The 18,250-nt window shown below is 38.8% G+C and overlaps 1 protein-coding gene and 1 pseudogene across 4 annotated transcripts in view; one reads left to right on the top strand and one right to left on the bottom strand.

Annotated features, from left to right (window-relative positions):
- EDA (ectodysplasin A) overlaps positions 1–18,250 on the bottom strand; it is a 403,077-nt gene that overhangs the window by 18,753 nt on the left and 366,074 nt on the right. For all 4 annotated transcript variants that reach the window (XM_059050456.2, XM_059050457.2, XM_059050459.2 and 1 more), the window contains exon 3: positions 6,118–6,141. In XM_059050456.2, the coding sequence (XP_058906439.1) occupies positions 6,118–6,141 (24 nt within the window). The remainder of the gene's footprint in view (positions 1–6,117; positions 6,142–18,250) is intronic.
- On the top strand, positions 16,232–16,965 carry LOC131748365 (general transcription factor IIF subunit 2 pseudogene; annotated as a pseudogene).

An 18,250-nucleotide genomic window follows, 5' to 3' on the forward strand; every position in this document is an offset into this window, starting at 1 on the left:
GTAGTTTTCTGGTAGCATCCTTAGGATTCTCTATGTATAGTATCATGTCACCTGCAAACAGTGACAGCTTTACTTCTTCTTTTCCTAGTTGGATTCCTTTTATTTCTTTTTCTTCTCTGATTGCTGTGGCTAGAACTTCCAAAACTATGTTGAATAAGAGTGGTGAGAGTGGGCAACCTTGTCTTGTTCCTGATCTTAGTGGAAATGGTTTCAGTTTTTCACCATTGAGAACGATGCTAGCTGTGGGTTTGTCATATATGGCCTTTATTATGTTGAGGAAAGTTCCCTGTATGCCTACTTTCTGCAAGGTTTTTATCATAAATGAGTGTTGAATTTTGTCAAAAGCTTTTTCTGCATCTATTGAGATGATCATATGGTTTTTCTCCTTCAGTTTGTTGATATGGTGTATCACGTTGATTGATTTGCGTATATTGAAGAATCCTTGCATTCCTGGGATAAACCCCACTTGATCATGGTGTATGATCCTTTTAATGTGCTTTTGGATTCTGTTTGCTAATATTTTGTTGAGGATTTTTGCATCTATGTTCATCAGTGATATTGGCCTGTAGTTTTCTTTCTTTGTGACGTCTTTGTCTGGTTTTGGTATCAGGGTAATGTTGGCCTCATAGAATGAGTTTGGGAGTGTTCCTCCCTCTGCTATCTGTTGGAAGAGTTTGAGAAGGATAGGTGTTAGCTCTTCTCTAAATGTTTGATAGAATTCGCCTGTGAAGCCATCTGGTCCTGGGCTTTTGTTTGTTGGAAGATTTTTAATCACAATTTCAATTTCAGTGCTTGTGATTGGTCTGTTCATATTTTCTATTTCTTCCTGGTTCAGTCTCGGCAGGTTGTGCATTTCTAAGAATTTGTCCATTTCTTCCAGGTTGTCCATTTTATTGGCATACAGTTGCTTGTAGTAATCTCTAATAATCTTTTGTATTTCTGCAGTGTCAGTTGTTACATCTCCTTTTTCATTTCTAATTCTATTGATTTGAGTCTTCTCCCTTTTATTCTTGATGAGTCTGGCTAATGGTTTATCAATTTTATTTATCTTCTCAAAGAACCAGCTTTTAGTTTTATTGATCTCTGCTATTGTTTCCTTCACTTCTTTTTCATTTATTTCTGATCTGATCTTTATGATTTCTTTCCTTCTGCTAAATTTGGGGGTTTTTTGTTCTTCTTTCTCTAATTGCTTTAAGTGCAAAGTTAGGTTGTTTATTCGAGATGTTTCCTGTTTCTTAAGGTATGATTGTATTGCTATAAACTTGCCTCTTAGAACTGCTTTTGCTGTATCCCATAGGTTTTGGGTCGTTGTGTCTCCATTGTCATTTGTTTCTAAGTATTTTTTGATTTCCTCTTTGATTTCTTCAGTGATCACTTCGTTATTAAGTAGAGTATTGTTTAGCCTCCATGTGTTTGTATTTTTTACAGATCTTTTCCTATAATTGATATCTAGTCTCATAGCGTTGTGGTCGGAAAAGATACTTGATACGATTTCAATTTTCTTAAATTTGCCAAGGCTAGATTTGTGACCCAAGATATGATCTATCCTGGAGAATGTTCCATGGGCACTTGAGAAAAATGTGTATTCTGTTGTTTTTGGATGGAATGTCCTATAAATATCAATTAAGTCCATCTTGTTTAATGTATCATTTAAAGCTTGTGTTTCCTTATTTATTTTCATTTTGGATGATCTGTCCATTGGTGAAAGTGGGGTGTTAAAGTCCCCCATTATAATTGTGTTACTGTCGATTTCCCCTTTTAAGGCTGTTAGTATTTGCCTTATGTATTGAGGTGCTCCTATGTTGGGTGCATAAATATTTACAATTGTTATATCTTCTTCATGGATCGATCCCTTGATCATTATGTAGTGTCCTTCTTTGTCTCTTGTAATAGTCTTTATTTTAAAGTCTATTTTGTCTGATATGAGAATTGCTACTCCAGCTTTCTTCTGATTTCCATTTGCGTGGAATATCTTTTTCCATCCCCTTACTTTCAGTCTGTATGTGTCCCTAGGTCTGAAGTGGGTCTCTTGTAGACAGCATATATATGGGTCTTGTTTTTGTATCCATTCAGCCAGTCTGTGTCTTTTGGTGGGAGCATTTAATCCATTTACATTTAAGGTAATTATCGATATGTATGTTCCTATTACCATTTACTTAATTGTTTCGGGTTGTTCTTGTAGGTCTTTTCCTTCTCTTGTGTTTCTCGCCTAGAGAAGTTCTTTTAGGATTTGTTGTAGAGCTGGTTTGGTGGTGCTGAACTCTCTCAGCTTTTGCTTGTCTGTAAAGGTTTTAATTTCTCCATCAAATCTGAATGAGATCCTTGCTGGGTAGAGTAATCTTGGTTGTAGGTTTTTTTCCTTCATCACTTTAAATATGTCCTGCCACTCCCTTCTGGCTTGTAGAGTTTCTGCTGAAAGATCAGATGTTAATCTTATGGGGATTCCCTTGTGTGTTATTTGTTGTTTTTCCCTTGCTGCTTTTAATATGTTTTCTTTGTATTTAATTTTTGACAGTTTGATTATTATGTGTCTTGGCGTGTTTCTCTTTGGGTTTATCCTGTATGGAACTCTCTGTGCTTTCTGGACTTGATTGACTATTTCCTTTCCCATATTAGGGAAGTTTTCAACTATAATCTCTTCAAATATTTTCTCAGTCCCTTTCTTTTTCTCTTCTTCTTCTGGGACCCCTATAATTTGAATGTTGGTGCGTTTAATGTTGTCCCAGAGGTCTCTGAGACTGTCCTCAGTTCTTTTCATTCTTTTTTCTTTCTTCTGCTCTGCAGTAGTTATTTCCACTATTTTATCTTCCAGGTCACTTATCCGTCCTTCTGCCTCAGTTATTCTGCTATTGATCCCATCTAGAGTATTTTTCATTTCATTTATTGTGTTGCTCATCGTTTCTTGCTTCCTCTTTATTTCTTCTAGGTCCCTGTTAACTGTTTCTTGCAAATTGTCTATTCTATTTCCAAGATTTTGCATCATCTTCACCATCATTATTCTAAATTCTCTTTCAGGTAGATTGGCTATTACCTCTTCATCTGTTAGGTCTGGTGTGTTTTTATCTTGCTCCTTCATCTGTTGTGTGTTTTTCTGTCTTCTCATTTCGCTTATCTTACTGTGTTTGAGGTCTCCTTTTTGCACGCTGCAGGTTCGTAGTTCCTGTTGTTTTTGGTAGCTGTCCCCAGTGGCTAAGGTTTGTTCAGTGGGTTGAGTAGATTCCCTGGTTGGGGGGACTAGTGCCTCTGTTCTGGTGGATGAGCCTGGATCTTGTCTTTCTGGTGGGCAGGTCCTCGTCTGGTGGTGTGTTTGGGGATGTTGGTAACCTTATTATGATTTTAGGCAGCCTCTCTGCTAATGGATGGGGCTGTAGACCTGTCTTGCTCTTTGTTGGGGATAGGGTGTCCAGCACTGTTCTTTGCTGGTCCTTGAGTGAAGCTGGGTCTTGGTGTTGAGATGGAGGTCTCTGGGAGATTTTCGCCGTCTGATATTACGTGGAGCTCGGAGGTCTCTTGTGGACTAGTGTCTAGAGGTTGGTTCTCCCACCTCAGGGACACCGCCCTGGTGCCTGGCTGGGGCGCCAAGAACCTTTAATCCACACGGCTCAAAATAAAAGGTAGAATAAATAGGGAGGAAAGAAAAGGAAGGAAGGAGGGAGGGAGGGAAGGAAGGAAGAAATGAAGGAAGGAAGGAAGAAAGGAAGGAAGGAGGGTACAGAGGAAGAAAGGGAGGAAGGAAGAGAGGAAGGAAGGAAAGAAGGGGGAAGGAAGGAAGAAAGAGGGAAGGAGGGAAGAAAGGAAGGAAGAAAGGAAGAAAGAAAGGGAGAAGACAGAGTAGTATAAAGTATAGTTATTAAAATAAAAATAATTATTAAGAAGAAAAATTTCCTTTAAAAAAAAAAAAAAAACAGAAAAATGGGTCGGTCTAACCCTAGGACAAATGGTGCAAGCAAAGCTATACAGACAAAATCTCACACAGCAGCACTCACATACACACTCACAAAAAGCAAAAAAAGGGGAAAATAATAGTATATCTTGCTCCCAAAGTCCACCTCCTCAACTTGGGATGATTCGTTGTCTATTCAGGTTTTCAACAGATGCAGGGCACTTCAAGTTGATTGTGGAGCTTTAATCCGCCGCTTCTGAGGCTGCTGGGAGAGACCTCCCCCTCTCCTCTCTGTTCGCACAGCTCCTGGGGTTCAGCTTTGGACTTGGTCCCGCCTCTGCGTGTAGGTTGTCCGAGGGCGACTGCCCTTCGCTCAGACAGGACGATGTTAAAGGAGCAGTTGATTCGGGGTCTCCAGTTCACTCAGGCTGGGGGGAGGGAGTGGCACGGGGGCGGGGCAAGTCCGCGGCGGCAGAGGCCGACGTGACGCTGCACAGGCCCAAGGCGCGCCGTACGTTCTCCCGGGGAAGCTGTCCCTGGATCCCGGGACCCCGGCAGTGGCAGACTGCACGGGCTCCCGGGAGGGCCGGTGTGGAGAGTGACCTGTGCTCACACACAGGCCTCTTGGTGGTGGCAGCAGCAACCTTAGCGTCCGACACCCGTCTCTACTGTCCGTGCCGACAGCCGCGGCTCGCGCCCGTTTCTGGAGCTCCTCTACGCGGTGCTCTTAATCCCCTCACCTCACACCCGAGGAAGCAAAGAGGCAAGAAAAAGTCTCTTGTCTCTTCGGCAGCTCCGCGCCCGCTTCTAGGGCTCCTTTAAGCGGCGCACTTAATCCCCTCTCCTCGCGCCCAGGCAGCAAAGAGGGAGGAAAAGGTCTCTTGCCTCTTCGGCAGCTCCAGACTTCTCCCAAACTCCCTCCCGGCCAGCCGTGGCGCACTAGCCCCCTTCAAGCTGTCTTCACTCTGCCAACTCCAGACCTTTCCCTGGGATCCGACTGAAGCCCGAGCCTCAGCTCCCGGCCCCGCCCGCCCCGGCGGGCGAGCAAACAAGCCTCTCGGGCTGGTGAGTGCCGGTCGGCACCGATCCTCTGCGGGAATCTCTCCGCTTTGCCCTCCGCACCCCTGTGGCTGAGCTGTCCTCCGCGGCTCCGGAGCTTCCCCCTCCAGCGCCCGCAGTCTCCGCCCGCGAAGGGGCCTCTAGTGTGTGGGAGACTTTCCTCCTTCACGGCTCCCTCCCACTGGCGTAGGTCCCGTCCCTATTCTTTTGTCCCTGTTTATTCTTTTTTCTTTTGCCCTACCCAGATATGTGGGGAGTTTCTTGCCTTTTTGGAGGTCTGAGGTCTTCTGCCAGCGTTCGGTGGGTGTTCTATAGGAGAAGTTCCACGTGTAGATGTATTTCTGATGTCTCTGTGAGGAGGAAGGAGATCTCCGCGTCTTACTCTTCTGCCATCTTTAAGCCGTCTCGTGGTTGGTTCTTTTAGTCCTAAGGAGTGGACCACATTGTCTGGTCCTGTCTTTTGGAACCTGTTGTGTCTTTGGGTTCTCCTCTTCAGGCAGGCAAGCACTTGTACAAACTTGTGGGCCATTCCCATTGCAAGTACACTGGAGACTTACAGACCCAACAATGGCACAAGGGATGCACTCAACTAGGAGATTCTTGGAAAAGACTAAATGATCAGGGTACTACTACAGCTGAGTTTTTCCATTACAGACAAAATGATATTGAAACCCCCAGAGCAAGAAATACCTTCCCTGACTATCTGAGAAATAGGAGAGGGATAGCTCTTAGGCCAAAAAATAGGGTACTGACATCTCTCAAGAGGTAGTATACCTAGTCCCTACAAGCAGTCTTAGGACTTCATTCATACCTGGCCACTGATTTGATAAAGGAGGGGAAAAAAGGAGAAAGGAGAAGGGCAGGGGAAAGAGTAAAGGAAGAATGAAGGAAAGAGATGTAAAATGCATTGTATGGAGGAAGAAGCAAGAAAGAAAAACAAAAACAACTTTCACATGTTGCTAGGAAGCAATTCTATCTTTCATGGGTCATCACTGAAAAATGATATATATTTCTTATTCCTTGGAAGCTACAATACTCAAGAAGATCCCACGTGATTGAGTAAAATAATGGACAACTAGTGTTGAATCGATATAAAAATCCTTCTCCCTTGATTTTTTCTTCTAATTTTAGAAAAGACGTGACAGCAATTTTACAAAATCAGGAGCTTGACTTACCCTTTTTCTTGTTTTTAACTGGACCTGTTAAAAAGAGAAAATGGAAAACTAAGTCACTGGAAATTAACATAAAGTGTTTATTCTTCAAGACAGTCACAGGAGGAATCCCCAAGACACTGCAAATTTGAGGGAGCCCCATGCCAAAGATCAGGTTATTGGCAAGGTATCGCCCAACTATCAAACCTCCCCAATCTGTCTCTGACTGTTGTAATGATAAAGTTACAAGGAAGATTCTTCCCTAGGAAGAAAAATCTTTCAGGCTTAGTCTTTGGAGTGAGGGAATGGGTACTTCGTCATAAAGATGAAATGCCCAGAAATGCAGAACTCAACAACCTTAGGACGGCATTCCATTAATTATGCAAGTCCTGAGATTGAAGAGTCATGCATTCAGGTCAGGAACTGAAGTGAAGTCTCATGTGTTGAAGCTGGAAGGAGAAAAGGGTCATTTTCATGGAAGGAGCAGAGCAGCGACAGTTTACTTTTTAGTCACTTCCTTAACGTTATTCAAATTGTTAGTTATTAAAACGGTGCAACCATAATACATTCATTTGGGGGCCACATGCACTCCCACTGTAATTTAACATAAGTTAACAGACACTTTAAAAGAAGTGTCAACAGTTTCATTGACAATGAAATTACAAGCATTTTCTGGGGAATTACTTCTAAAGAAAACATTTCTAATCAATTGAGGGCACTCAGAAAACCCAAGGCTTTTCTCATATAATTAGGTAACAATCACTCCTCAGACATACAGTTTAGGTGTCTCTCAGACATGCAGACATGTTTTTCCCTACTGGGGACTCAATTCACTTCTTTCTGTAGGTGGATTTGATTTTCTTTAGGCGCATATATTTAAAAATCTGTTCCAAACTTCCATGAAGACCCTACTGGACAACATTAAACCCCTGTCAGTGCCCTCAGGAGCTCACAAAAATACCAGCATTTGTATACTGTTTTATAGACTAAAAGATCTATTTCCATCTATCATCTCATTTTGTTCTTGCAACAAGCTTGGAATGGTCTTTACCTATAAGAGCAGGCTCTATCAAAGATTCTGTCTGAGCAGACTTCAATCAGAAGTCAGTAAAGTCTCTAACTTGGAGGGCTGCCAGCGTGGCCATCAGAGTTTGCACAGGTCCCTCAAAAACCAAAGTCTGTGTAGACTTCCCTGGCAAAGTAATTTCACGTGCAACAGTAGGTGTTATTATGCGCAGGGGATGTTTATGGTTGGGTTAAGCAACCTGCTGCACTTAAGGTCATGATCCTCCATTCTTTTATCCTCATTTATTTCTCTCTTTCTCTCCTCCCAGTTCTTGGTCTTCTTTCTTTACTGCCTATCTTTTATGTTTTTAACAACATTGAGAGCTCCTGAGAATGTACACAGAGGTTCTGGCAAGGAAGCACAGCTACACAGATACTACTGACTAAGAGGCAGCCTGAGAAGGGCCACCTCCTTGAACCAGAAAGCTGTCTGGGGAAGGATTTACACAGAAAGGCCTATAACCCCATCAACCAGCTACCAGCCAACCAGTCAGCCACCTCAGCCTGGGAAAGCAGTGAGATGACAACCATTGCAGTCACTGGCCTCAGACAGATTGTGTTAACCCTGGCCAAGTTTCTGACCATTTCAGCTGGTTAAAGGGTAAGTACTATTACATCAGACTTCAAAGCAGGCTTTGAGGAAATCAGACGATCACCATGCACCTAGTCCTTATTGAGCACACCTAGGGAAGGCACAGTAAATAATGAAACACAACTCTATCCTCAGAGAACGTACAGTTGAATAGGAAAGTACTAAAGGGGGGAGACAAGGAATTATACTGGCTAGTTGAGGAAAAATAAATTCCTGGAGGAAGTCTGACCTATATCTACAAGGGAAGTTTGACCTATATCTACAAGGGAAAAGAGGGAAAGGGAAGTTAAAAATTTGTTGTTAACTTTTATGAGATGGATGGACCTAGAGTCTGTCATACAGAGTGAAGTAAATCAGAAAGAGGAAAACAAAATACCATACGTTAACACATATATATGGAGTCTAAACAAAAAATGGTTCTGATGAACCTAGGGGCAGGACAGGAATAAAGACACAGACGTAGAGAATGGACTTGAGGATATGGGGAGGAGGAAGGGTAAGCTGGGACGAAGTGAGAGAGTGGCATGAACATATATACACTACCAAATGTAAAACTGATAGCTAGTGGGAAGCAGCCGCATAGCACAGGGAGATCAGCTCAGTGCATTGTGACCACCTAGAGGGGTGGGAGGGAGATGCAAGAGGGAAGAGATATGGGGGTATATGTATATGTATAACTGATTCACTTTGTTATAAAGCAGAAACTAACACACCATTATAAAGCAATTATACTCCAATAAAGATGTTAAACAAACAAAGAAACAAACAAACAAAAACACTGCAAGTCTCAGACTCTACTTAAGAAGTTTCCAGGGACATCCAAAGACCACATGAAGAGACTAAGACAAGAACTATGGAGACAATTTTAGCCTCTGACACCACAGTTACAGCAAACAGTAAACACAGCCTAACTCTTAGTCAGATGAGCATAAAACCTTACATTACTGGGCTACCTACCTCAGTTACTTTTACCCAGTATATCATGTCTAGCTTTCAGCCAAAAATTACAAGGCATATTAAAAGGCTAAAAATACAGTCTGGAGAGATAAACCAAGCATCAGAACCAGACTCAGAAATGAAAGAGGAGATATTACAGCTGATACCACAGAAACACAAAGGATCTTAAGAGACTACAATTATGTGCCAAAAATGTGGACAACCTAGAAGAAATGAATGAATTCCTAGAAACATACAATGTATTAAGACTGAATAATGATAAAATAGAAAATCTGAACAGACCAATTACTAGAAGGAAATTAAATTAGTAATCAAAAACCTCCCAACAAACAAAAGTCCAGGAACAGAAGGCTTAACTGGTGAATTCCACCAAACATTCAAAGATAATTAAATTAATAGCTATCCTTCTCAAACTCTTCCAAAAAATTGAAGAGGAACTTCCCAAACTCATTTTACAAGGCCAGCATTACCCTGATATCCAAGTCACATGAAGATGCCATAAGAAAAAAAAAAAACAAGCCAATATTCCTTATGAACATAGATGCAAAAGTCCTCAACAAAATAATAGGAAACCAGTCAACAATACATTAAAAAGATCATACACACTATGATCAAGTGAGAATTATTCCAGGAATGCAAGGATGATTCAACATTTGCAAGTCAGTCAATGTAATATGCTACATTACCAAAATGAGTGATAACATATGATCACCTCAATAGATGAAGAAAAAAACTTTTGACAAAATTCAACATCCATTTATGATAAAACTCTCAAAAAGTGTGTTACCTCAACTTAATAAAGGCCATATTAGCTGACAAGTTAGCTGACAAGTCCACAGCTAACTTCATACTTGATGGTGAAAAACTGGAAGCTTTTCCTCTAAGATCAGGAAAAAGACAAGGATGCCCACTCTTGCTACTTTTATTCAACACAGTATTGGAAGTCCTAGCCACAGTAATTAGGCAAAATAAATAAATAAATAAAAGGCATCCAAATTGGAAAGGAAGAAGCAGCACTATCACTATTTGCACATGATATGATATTATATGTGGAAAACCCTGAAGACTCCATCAGAAAACTGTTAGAACTAATAAAGTTGCAGGATACAAAAATCAATACACAAAAATCACTTCTGTTTCTATATGCTAATAATAAACTATCAGAAAGAGAAATTAAGAAAACAATTCCATTTAAAATTGCACTAAAAAGAATAAAACACCTAAAAATAATTTAAACCAAGAGGTGGTGACTCACTCAGAAGGCTCAGATGATGGTTAGCATTTTTCAGCAATAAAGTATTTTTTCATTTAAAAAAACCCAAGGAGGTGAAAGACCTGTATATTGAAAACGAAAAGACATTAATGAAAGAAAATGAAAACACAAATAAATGGAAAGATAGTCCATGCTCATGGATTGGAAGAATTAATATTGTTAAAATGTCCATACTGCCCAAAGAAATATAAGATTCAGTGCAATCCTTATCACAATTTCAATGGCATTTTTTTCACAGAAATAGGACAAGCAACCTCAAAATTTGTATGGAACCATAAAAGACTCCAAATAGCCAAAGCAATGTTGAGAAAGAAGAAAAAAGCTGGAGGCATCATACTCCCTGATTTCAAAGTATATTGCAAAATTATAGTAATTAAAACAGTATGGTATTGCATAACAATAGACACATAGCTCAATGGAACAGAATAGAGAGCCTAGAAATAAACCCACACATATGTGGTCAATTAATTTATGACAATGGAGCCAAGAATATGCAATGGGAAAAGGATAGTCTCTTCAGTAAATAGTGTTGGTATAATTGAACAATCACATGCAAAAGAATGAAACCAAAGCACTATCTTACATCATACACAAAAATTAACTCAAAATGGATTAATGACTTGAAAGCCTGAAACCGTAAAACTCCTAGAAGGAAACATAGGTAGTAAGCTACTTGACATAAGTCTTGGTGACAATTTTTTGAATCTGACACCAAAAGAAAAAGAAACAAAAGCAAAAGTAAACAAGTGGGACTACATCAAACTAAAAAGCTGCTACACAGCAAAGGAAACCATCAACAAAATGAAAAGGCAGCCTATTGAATGGGAGAAAATATTTTCAAATCATATATTTGATAAGGGCTAACATCCAAAATATATGAAGAACTCATCCAACTCAATGGCAAAATACCCAAACAACCCAATTTAAAAATGGGCAGGACATCTGAATAGACATTTTTTTCCAAAGACATCCAGATGGCCAACCAGTGCATGAAAAAATGCTCTACATCATTTATCATCAGGGAAATGCAAATCAAAACCACAATGAAATACCACCTCACACTTGTTAAAATGGCTATTATCAAAAAGACAAGAAATAACAGGTGTTGGCAAGGATGTGGAGAAAAGGGAACATTTGTGCACTGTTGATGGGAATATAAATTGGTGCAGCCACTATGGAAAAGAGTATGGAGGTCCCTCAAGAGATTAAAAATAGAACTACCAATTAATCCAGCAATTCCACTCCTGGGTTTTATATATATATATATACACACACACACACACACACACATATATATGCACCCCCATGTTCATTGGAGCATTACTGATGATAGTCAAGATGTGGAAACAACCTAAGTGTCCATCGACAGATGAATGGATAAAGAAGATGTGGTATAACATACACAATGGAATATTACTCAGCCATAAAAAAGAATGGAATCTTGTCAGTTGCAACAACATAGATGGACCTCGAGGGCATTATTCTAAGTGAAATAAGTCAGACAGAGAATGTCAAATACCATATGTATGATCTCTCTTATATGCAGAATTAAAAAAATAGATAAACAAACAAACAAGCCAAGCTCATAGATACAGAGAACAGACTGGTGGCTGCCAGAGGTGAGGGTTGGGGGGGTAGGAGAAATGGGTGAACTTTTTTGAAGTTTAAATACATTGAATTAAAAGATAAAAAGTTGGCTATCAAAAAAACCCCACAACCCACTATTAAAGAATGCCTTTGATGGTAAAGACTTAGTGAGCTTGAAGATGTCAATAGAAACTTTATACATGAAATGCAAAGATTAAAAAAAGAATGAAAAAGATGGAACAGAATGTCCAAAGATTGTGGTACAATTACAAATGAGGTTATATACACGTAATGGGAATACCAGAAGAAGAAAGAGAGGAAGAAACAGAGGAAATATTTGACGTAATATCAAATAAGAGTTTTCTAAAAGTAATGACAGACACCAAACTTCAGATCCAGGAAGCTCAGAGAATATCAAGTAGGACAAATACCAAAAAGTTGACCCCTAGGCATATCATATTCAAACTGCAGAAAATCAAAGACAAAGAGACAATCTTTAAAAAAGCTAGAGGGGGGTAAAAGGATAAAAATTGCATTGGCTTCTCTTCAGAAAACATTCAAGCAAGAAGAGGGTGCAGTGAAATATTTAAAGTGTTAAAAGAAAAAAACACCAAGCTAGGATTCTGTATCCAGCAAAATTATTCTTCAAGAATGAAGTTGAAATACAGACTTTCTCAAGCAAAAATTGACTGAATTTGTTGCCAGGAGACCTGCCTTATAAGAAATATTAAAAGAAGTTCTTCAGAAAAGGAAAATGATATAGGTCAGGAACTTGGATCTACATAAAGAAAGGAAGAGCATCAGAGAAGGAATTCATGAAAGTAAAATCAAATCTTTTATTTTACTTATTCTTAACTTATTTAATAGATAATAGTTTACTCAAAATAATAATAGCAAAGATGTATTCAGTGATTATAGCTTATGGATAAGTAAAACAAATGACAGCAATGCTATAAGGGATGGGGGGAGGAACTGGGAATACTCTGCTATAAGGTACTTGCACTACCTCTGAAGTGGTATAATGTTATTTGAAAGTGAACTTGAATAAGTCATAAATGTGTATTTCAAACTCTAGGGTAACCACTAAAATATTTTTAAAGTATAATTGATATAAGAGAGGAAAGAAAATGGAATCATATAAAATGCTTGATTAAAACCAGAGAAAGCACAAAGAGTGGAAGACAGAAAAAGAAACAAAGAAATGGACAATGAATAGAAAACAGTTACAAATATAGTAGATATTAATCCAACTATATCAATAATCACTTTAGGGCTTCCCTGGTGGTGCAGTGGTTGAGAATCCGCCTGCCAATGCAGGGGACACGGGTTCGAGCCCTGGTCTGGGAAGATCCCACATGCCGCGGAGCAACTGGGCCCGTGAGCCACAACTACTGAGCCTGCGCGTCTGGAGCCTGTGCTCCGCAGCAAGAGAGGCTGCGACAGTGAGAGGCCCGTGTGCTGCGATGAAGAGTGGCCCCCGCTCGCCACAACTAGAGAAAGCCCTCGCACAGAAACGAAGACCCAACACAGCCATAAATAAACAAATAAATACTCTTAAAAAAAAATAATCACTTTAAATGTGAATGGTATAAATACACCAATTAAAAGACAGAAACTGCCAGAGTGGATAAAAAAACAACCAACTATATGTTATCTGTAAGAAACACACTTTAAATATAAAGATAAAGGTAGACTAAAAGTAAAGGGATGGTGAAAGATATACCATGCTAACACTAATCAAAAGCAAGCTAATTTCAGACAAAGCTGACTTCAGAGGAAGGAAAATGATCAGGAAGAAAGAGAGGCATTATATAGTGATAGAGGTGTCAATTCTCTAAGACATAGGATCCTTTAATGTGTTTGTGGCTAACAACAGAGTGTCATAAAATTGAGGGAAAATCTGATGAACACACTATTATAGAGACTTCAACATCCCTCAATCAATAATTGAAATATCCAGCAGGCATAAAATCAGTAAGGATATATTAAGCTGAATAGCATCATCAATCAACTAGATCTAATTGACATTTATAGAATACTTCATCCAACAATAGCAGGATATATAGTCTTCTCAAGTTCACATGGAACATTCACTAAGATAAACATTATGTGTCATAAAACATACCTTAGCAAATGTAAAAGCATAGGTATCATACAAACTATATACTCACATTACAATGGAATTAAAATAGAAATCAATAACAGAAAGATGGGAAATCATATATATTACAATAGGAAAAAGATCTAAATGATTTTGGAAAATATTTAATCTAAGCTTCCACTTCAGGAAACTAGAAAAAGAAGAGCAAATTAAATTCAGAGTAAGCCCAAGAGAAGAAACGATTAGAATCAGAGCAAATATAAATGAAATTGAAAACAGGAAAGCAATAGAAAAAAAAAATCAATGAAACGAAAAGCTGGTTCTTTGAAAAGATGAATAAAATTGATAAACCCTTACCCAGGCTAACCAAAAAAGGGAGTGAGAAGACCCAAATTACTAATATCAGAAATGAAAGAAGGGCCATTACTGCTGATCTCATGTACATTAAAAGGATAATAAAATAATATTATGAACAAAACAAATCTGCCCACAAATTTGTTAACTTAGATGAAATTGGCTAATTATTTGAAAGATACAATCTATCAAAACTCATATAAGAAGAAATATATAATCTGTATATAATATGTAAAAGATAACTTGTTTATATATAAAAGAAATTGACTATATAATCTGAATAAGCCTATATATATTAAAGAAATTGAATCAACAGTTAATAACCTTCTAAAACAGAAAGTACCAGACCCAGATGGTTTCACTGGTGAATTTTACCAAACATTTAGGGAAGAAATTGTACCAGTTCTCTACAACCTCTTGCAGAAAACAGAAGCAGATAGAACACTTCTTAACTTATTCCATGAAGCTAGCAGTACCCTAATGCCAAAGCCAAAGACATTATAAGAAAGGAAAACTACAGACCAATATCTCATTGAAAATAGTTGCAAAAAGCCTCAACAAAATATTAGCAAGTCAAATTCAACAACGTTAAAAGAATTATGCACCACGACCAAGTGGAATTTATTCCTGGTGCACAAGGCTGATTCAATATTCAAAAATAAATTAACTTAATCCATCATACAGCAACAGGCTTAAGAAGAAAAATCATATGATTGTATCAATAGATGCAGAAATATCATTTGACAGAATCCAAGATCCATTCATGATAATAGCTCTCATCAAATTAGGAATAGAGGGGAAATTCATCAGTTCGATAAAAAAATCTACAAAAAAATCTATAGTTGGGCTTCCCGGGTGGCGCAGTGGTTGAGAGTCCGCCTGCTGATGCAGGGGACATGGGTTCGTGCCCTGGTCTGGGAGGATCCCACATGCTGCAGAGCGGCTAGGCCCATGAGCCATAGCTGCTGAGCCTGCACGTCCGGAGCCTGTGCTCCGCAAAGGGAGAGGCCACAACAGTGAGAGGCCCACGTACCGCAAAAAATAAATAAATAAATAAATAAATAATCTATAGTTAATATCATACTTATGCTGAGAAACTAGATGACTCCGCCCTAAGACTGAGAACAAGGCAAGGATGTCCTCTCTCACCACTCTAATTCACCATCACACTGGAGCTCCTAGCTAATGCAATAAGGTAAGACAAGAAAAGAAAAGGCATACTGATTGGGAAGAAAGAAATAAAACTGTCTTTGTTTGCAGATGACATGATTTTCTATGTAAAAAATCCCAGAGCGTTGACCAAAAAGCTCCTGGAACTAATAAGCAAATATAATAAGGCTGTGAGATACAAGCCCAATATACAAAAGTCAATTATTTTCCTATACTAACAATGAACAACTGGAATTTGAAATTAAAGACCCCTCAACACTTTAGCACCAAAAAAGGAGAAATATTTATGCACAAATCAAACAGAATATGTACAAGATCTATATGAAGAAAACTATAAAATTCTTGTGAAAGAAATAAAAGCCTAAATAAATGGAATGATATTCTGTGTTCATGGATAGGAAGACTCAGTATTGTTAAGATATCACTTCATTTTAACTTGATCTATAGACTCAGTGTAACTCCAAGTAAAAATCCCAGCAAGTTATTTTGTGGATACAAAAACCTCTGATTCTATATTTTATATGGAAAGGAAAATGACTCACAATATTCAACACAATATTGAAGAATAAGAACAAAGTTGGAGGGCTAAAACTACCTGATTCAAAATTTAGCATAAAGCTATGGTAACCAAGATAGTGTGGTATTGGTGGAATAATAGACATATAGATTAATGGACCAGAATAGGGAGCCCAGAAATAGACCCAAACAAATATAGTCAACTGATTTTTGACAAAGGAGCAAAGGCAATCCAATGGAGAAAGAATAGTTTTTTCAACAAATGGTGCTGGAACAAGTGGACATGCTTATGCAAAAAGGAATCTAGACACTGTCCTTATAACTTCCACAAAAATAAACTCAAAATGGATCACAGAACTAAATGTAAAACAGAAAACTCAAATTCCTAGAAGTCCCCCGGGCTCCCAGCATCAGGGCAGGTGGACCCTGGCTCTTCACAATCAGCCTCTGGTCCCTTGCCCCACAGCCCCCCAGATCCTGGGGCCGCTGCTCTGGCCTGCACGCCTCTGTTGGTGACAGACTCATGGAGGAAAGAGGGGAACTCAGTCTGACAGGCACCAAAAAGAACACCAGAGTGTGGCTGGTGAAGGTTCCTAAATATTTGTCACAGCAATAGGCTAAAGGTCCTGGAAGAGGTGAAGTTGGGAAACTGCAGATTGCCAAAAATCAAGGAAGGATGGAGGTGTCATTTACTTTGAATGAGACTCTTGCAAATATTCATGATATTGGCGGAAAATCAGCTTCAGGCAGTGCTCCTACAGTACATATATTTGTCTTGCAAAGTGTTGGGGGACAGGCATTAACAGTGTCTACTAAGAGCTCATTGGACAAGCTTTCACTGGAAGGAATAGTGGTACAAAGAGCTGAATGCTGACCCACTGCCAGTGAAAAGTACATGAGATTAAAGAGATTACAAATAGAAGAATCTTCCAAACCTGTAAGGCTATTACAGCAACTGAACAAACAATAACAAACTGTTGCTAATCATCAATACAATATTGAATATGAAAGGAAAAAGAAAGAAGATGGAAAATGAGCTCGAGCTGATAACACATTTTAGACATGCTGTTTTCAGATTTTGAGAAACATCAATATTATAATCTTAAGGACTTGGTGGACATCACAAAACAGCCTGTGTCGTACCTGAAGGAAAGCTTAAAATAAATTGGTATTCAAAATGTAAAAGGGATCCACAAAAACACATGGGAGCTGAAGCCAGAGTACAGACATTATCAATGAGGAGAAAAGAGTGATTAAGAACATTCAAAGCCTGCCCGCTAACAGAACAACTAAAGTGTGATGAGCTAAGCAAATGGCCTTGATACGTGAATCCTTGAGCACCATCTGTTAGAGGGGGAAAATGACTGGTACTTTAATTTCTCTAGGTACATTTTAAAAACAATAATTCTTTTTCTTTTTAAAAGTTGAAATGAAATTTTATTATTATTTTTTAAATTTTATTTTTTTATACAGCTGGTTCTTATTAGTCTTCTATTTTATACACCTCAATGTATACATGTCAAACCCTATCTCCCAATTCATCACACCCCCACCCCCACCCCCTGCTGCTTTCCCCCCTTGGTGTCCATATGTTTTTTCTCTACTGCTGTGTCTCATTTTCTGCTCTGCAAACTGGTTCATCTGTAGCATTTTCTAGGTTCCACATATATGCGTTAATATACGATATTTGTTTTTCTCTTTCTGACTTACTTCACTCTGTATGAGAGTCTCTAGATGCATCCACGACTCTACAAATGACCCAATTTCATTCTTTTTTTTATGGCTGAGTAATATTCCATTGTATATATGTACCACATCTTCTTTATCCATTCGTCTGTTGATGGGCATTTAGGTTGCCTCCATGACCTGGCTATTGTAAATAGTGCTGCAATGAACATTGGGGCACATGTGTGTTACTGAATTATGGTTTTCTCTGGGTATATGCCCAGTAGTGGGATTGCTGGGACATATGGTAGTTCTATATTTAGTTTTTTAAGGAACCTGCATACTGCTCTCCATAGTGGTTGTATCAATTTACATTCCCACCAACAGTGCAAGAGGGTTCCCTTTTCTCCACACCCTCGCCAGCATTTGTTGTTTGTAGATATTCTGATGATGTCTATTCTAACTGGTGTGAGGTGATACCTCATTGTAGTTTTCATTTGCATTTCTCTAATAATTAGTAATGTTGAGCAGCTTTTCATGTGCTTCTTGGCCATATGTATGTCTTCTTTGGAGAAATGTCTATTTAGGTCTTCTGCCCATTTTTGGATTGGGTTGTTTGTTTTTTTAATATTGAGCTGCATGAGCTGTTTATATATTCTGGAGATTAATCCTTTGTCCAATGACTCGTTTGCAAATATTTTCTCCCATTCTGAGGGTTGTCTTTTCATTTTGTTTATGGTTTCCTTTGCTGTGCAGAAGCTTTTAAGTTTCATTAGATCCCATTTGTTTATTTTTGTTTTTATTTACATTACTCTAGGAGGTGGATCAAAAAATATCTTGCTGTGATTTATGTCAAAGAGTGTTCTTCCTATGTTTT

Source organism: Kogia breviceps, chromosome X (genome assembly GCF_026419965.1).
Source record: "Kogia breviceps isolate mKogBre1 chromosome X, mKogBre1 haplotype 1, whole genome shotgun sequence".
NCBI classification, from domain to species: domain Eukaryota; kingdom Metazoa; phylum Chordata; class Mammalia; order Artiodactyla; family Physeteridae; genus Kogia; species Kogia breviceps.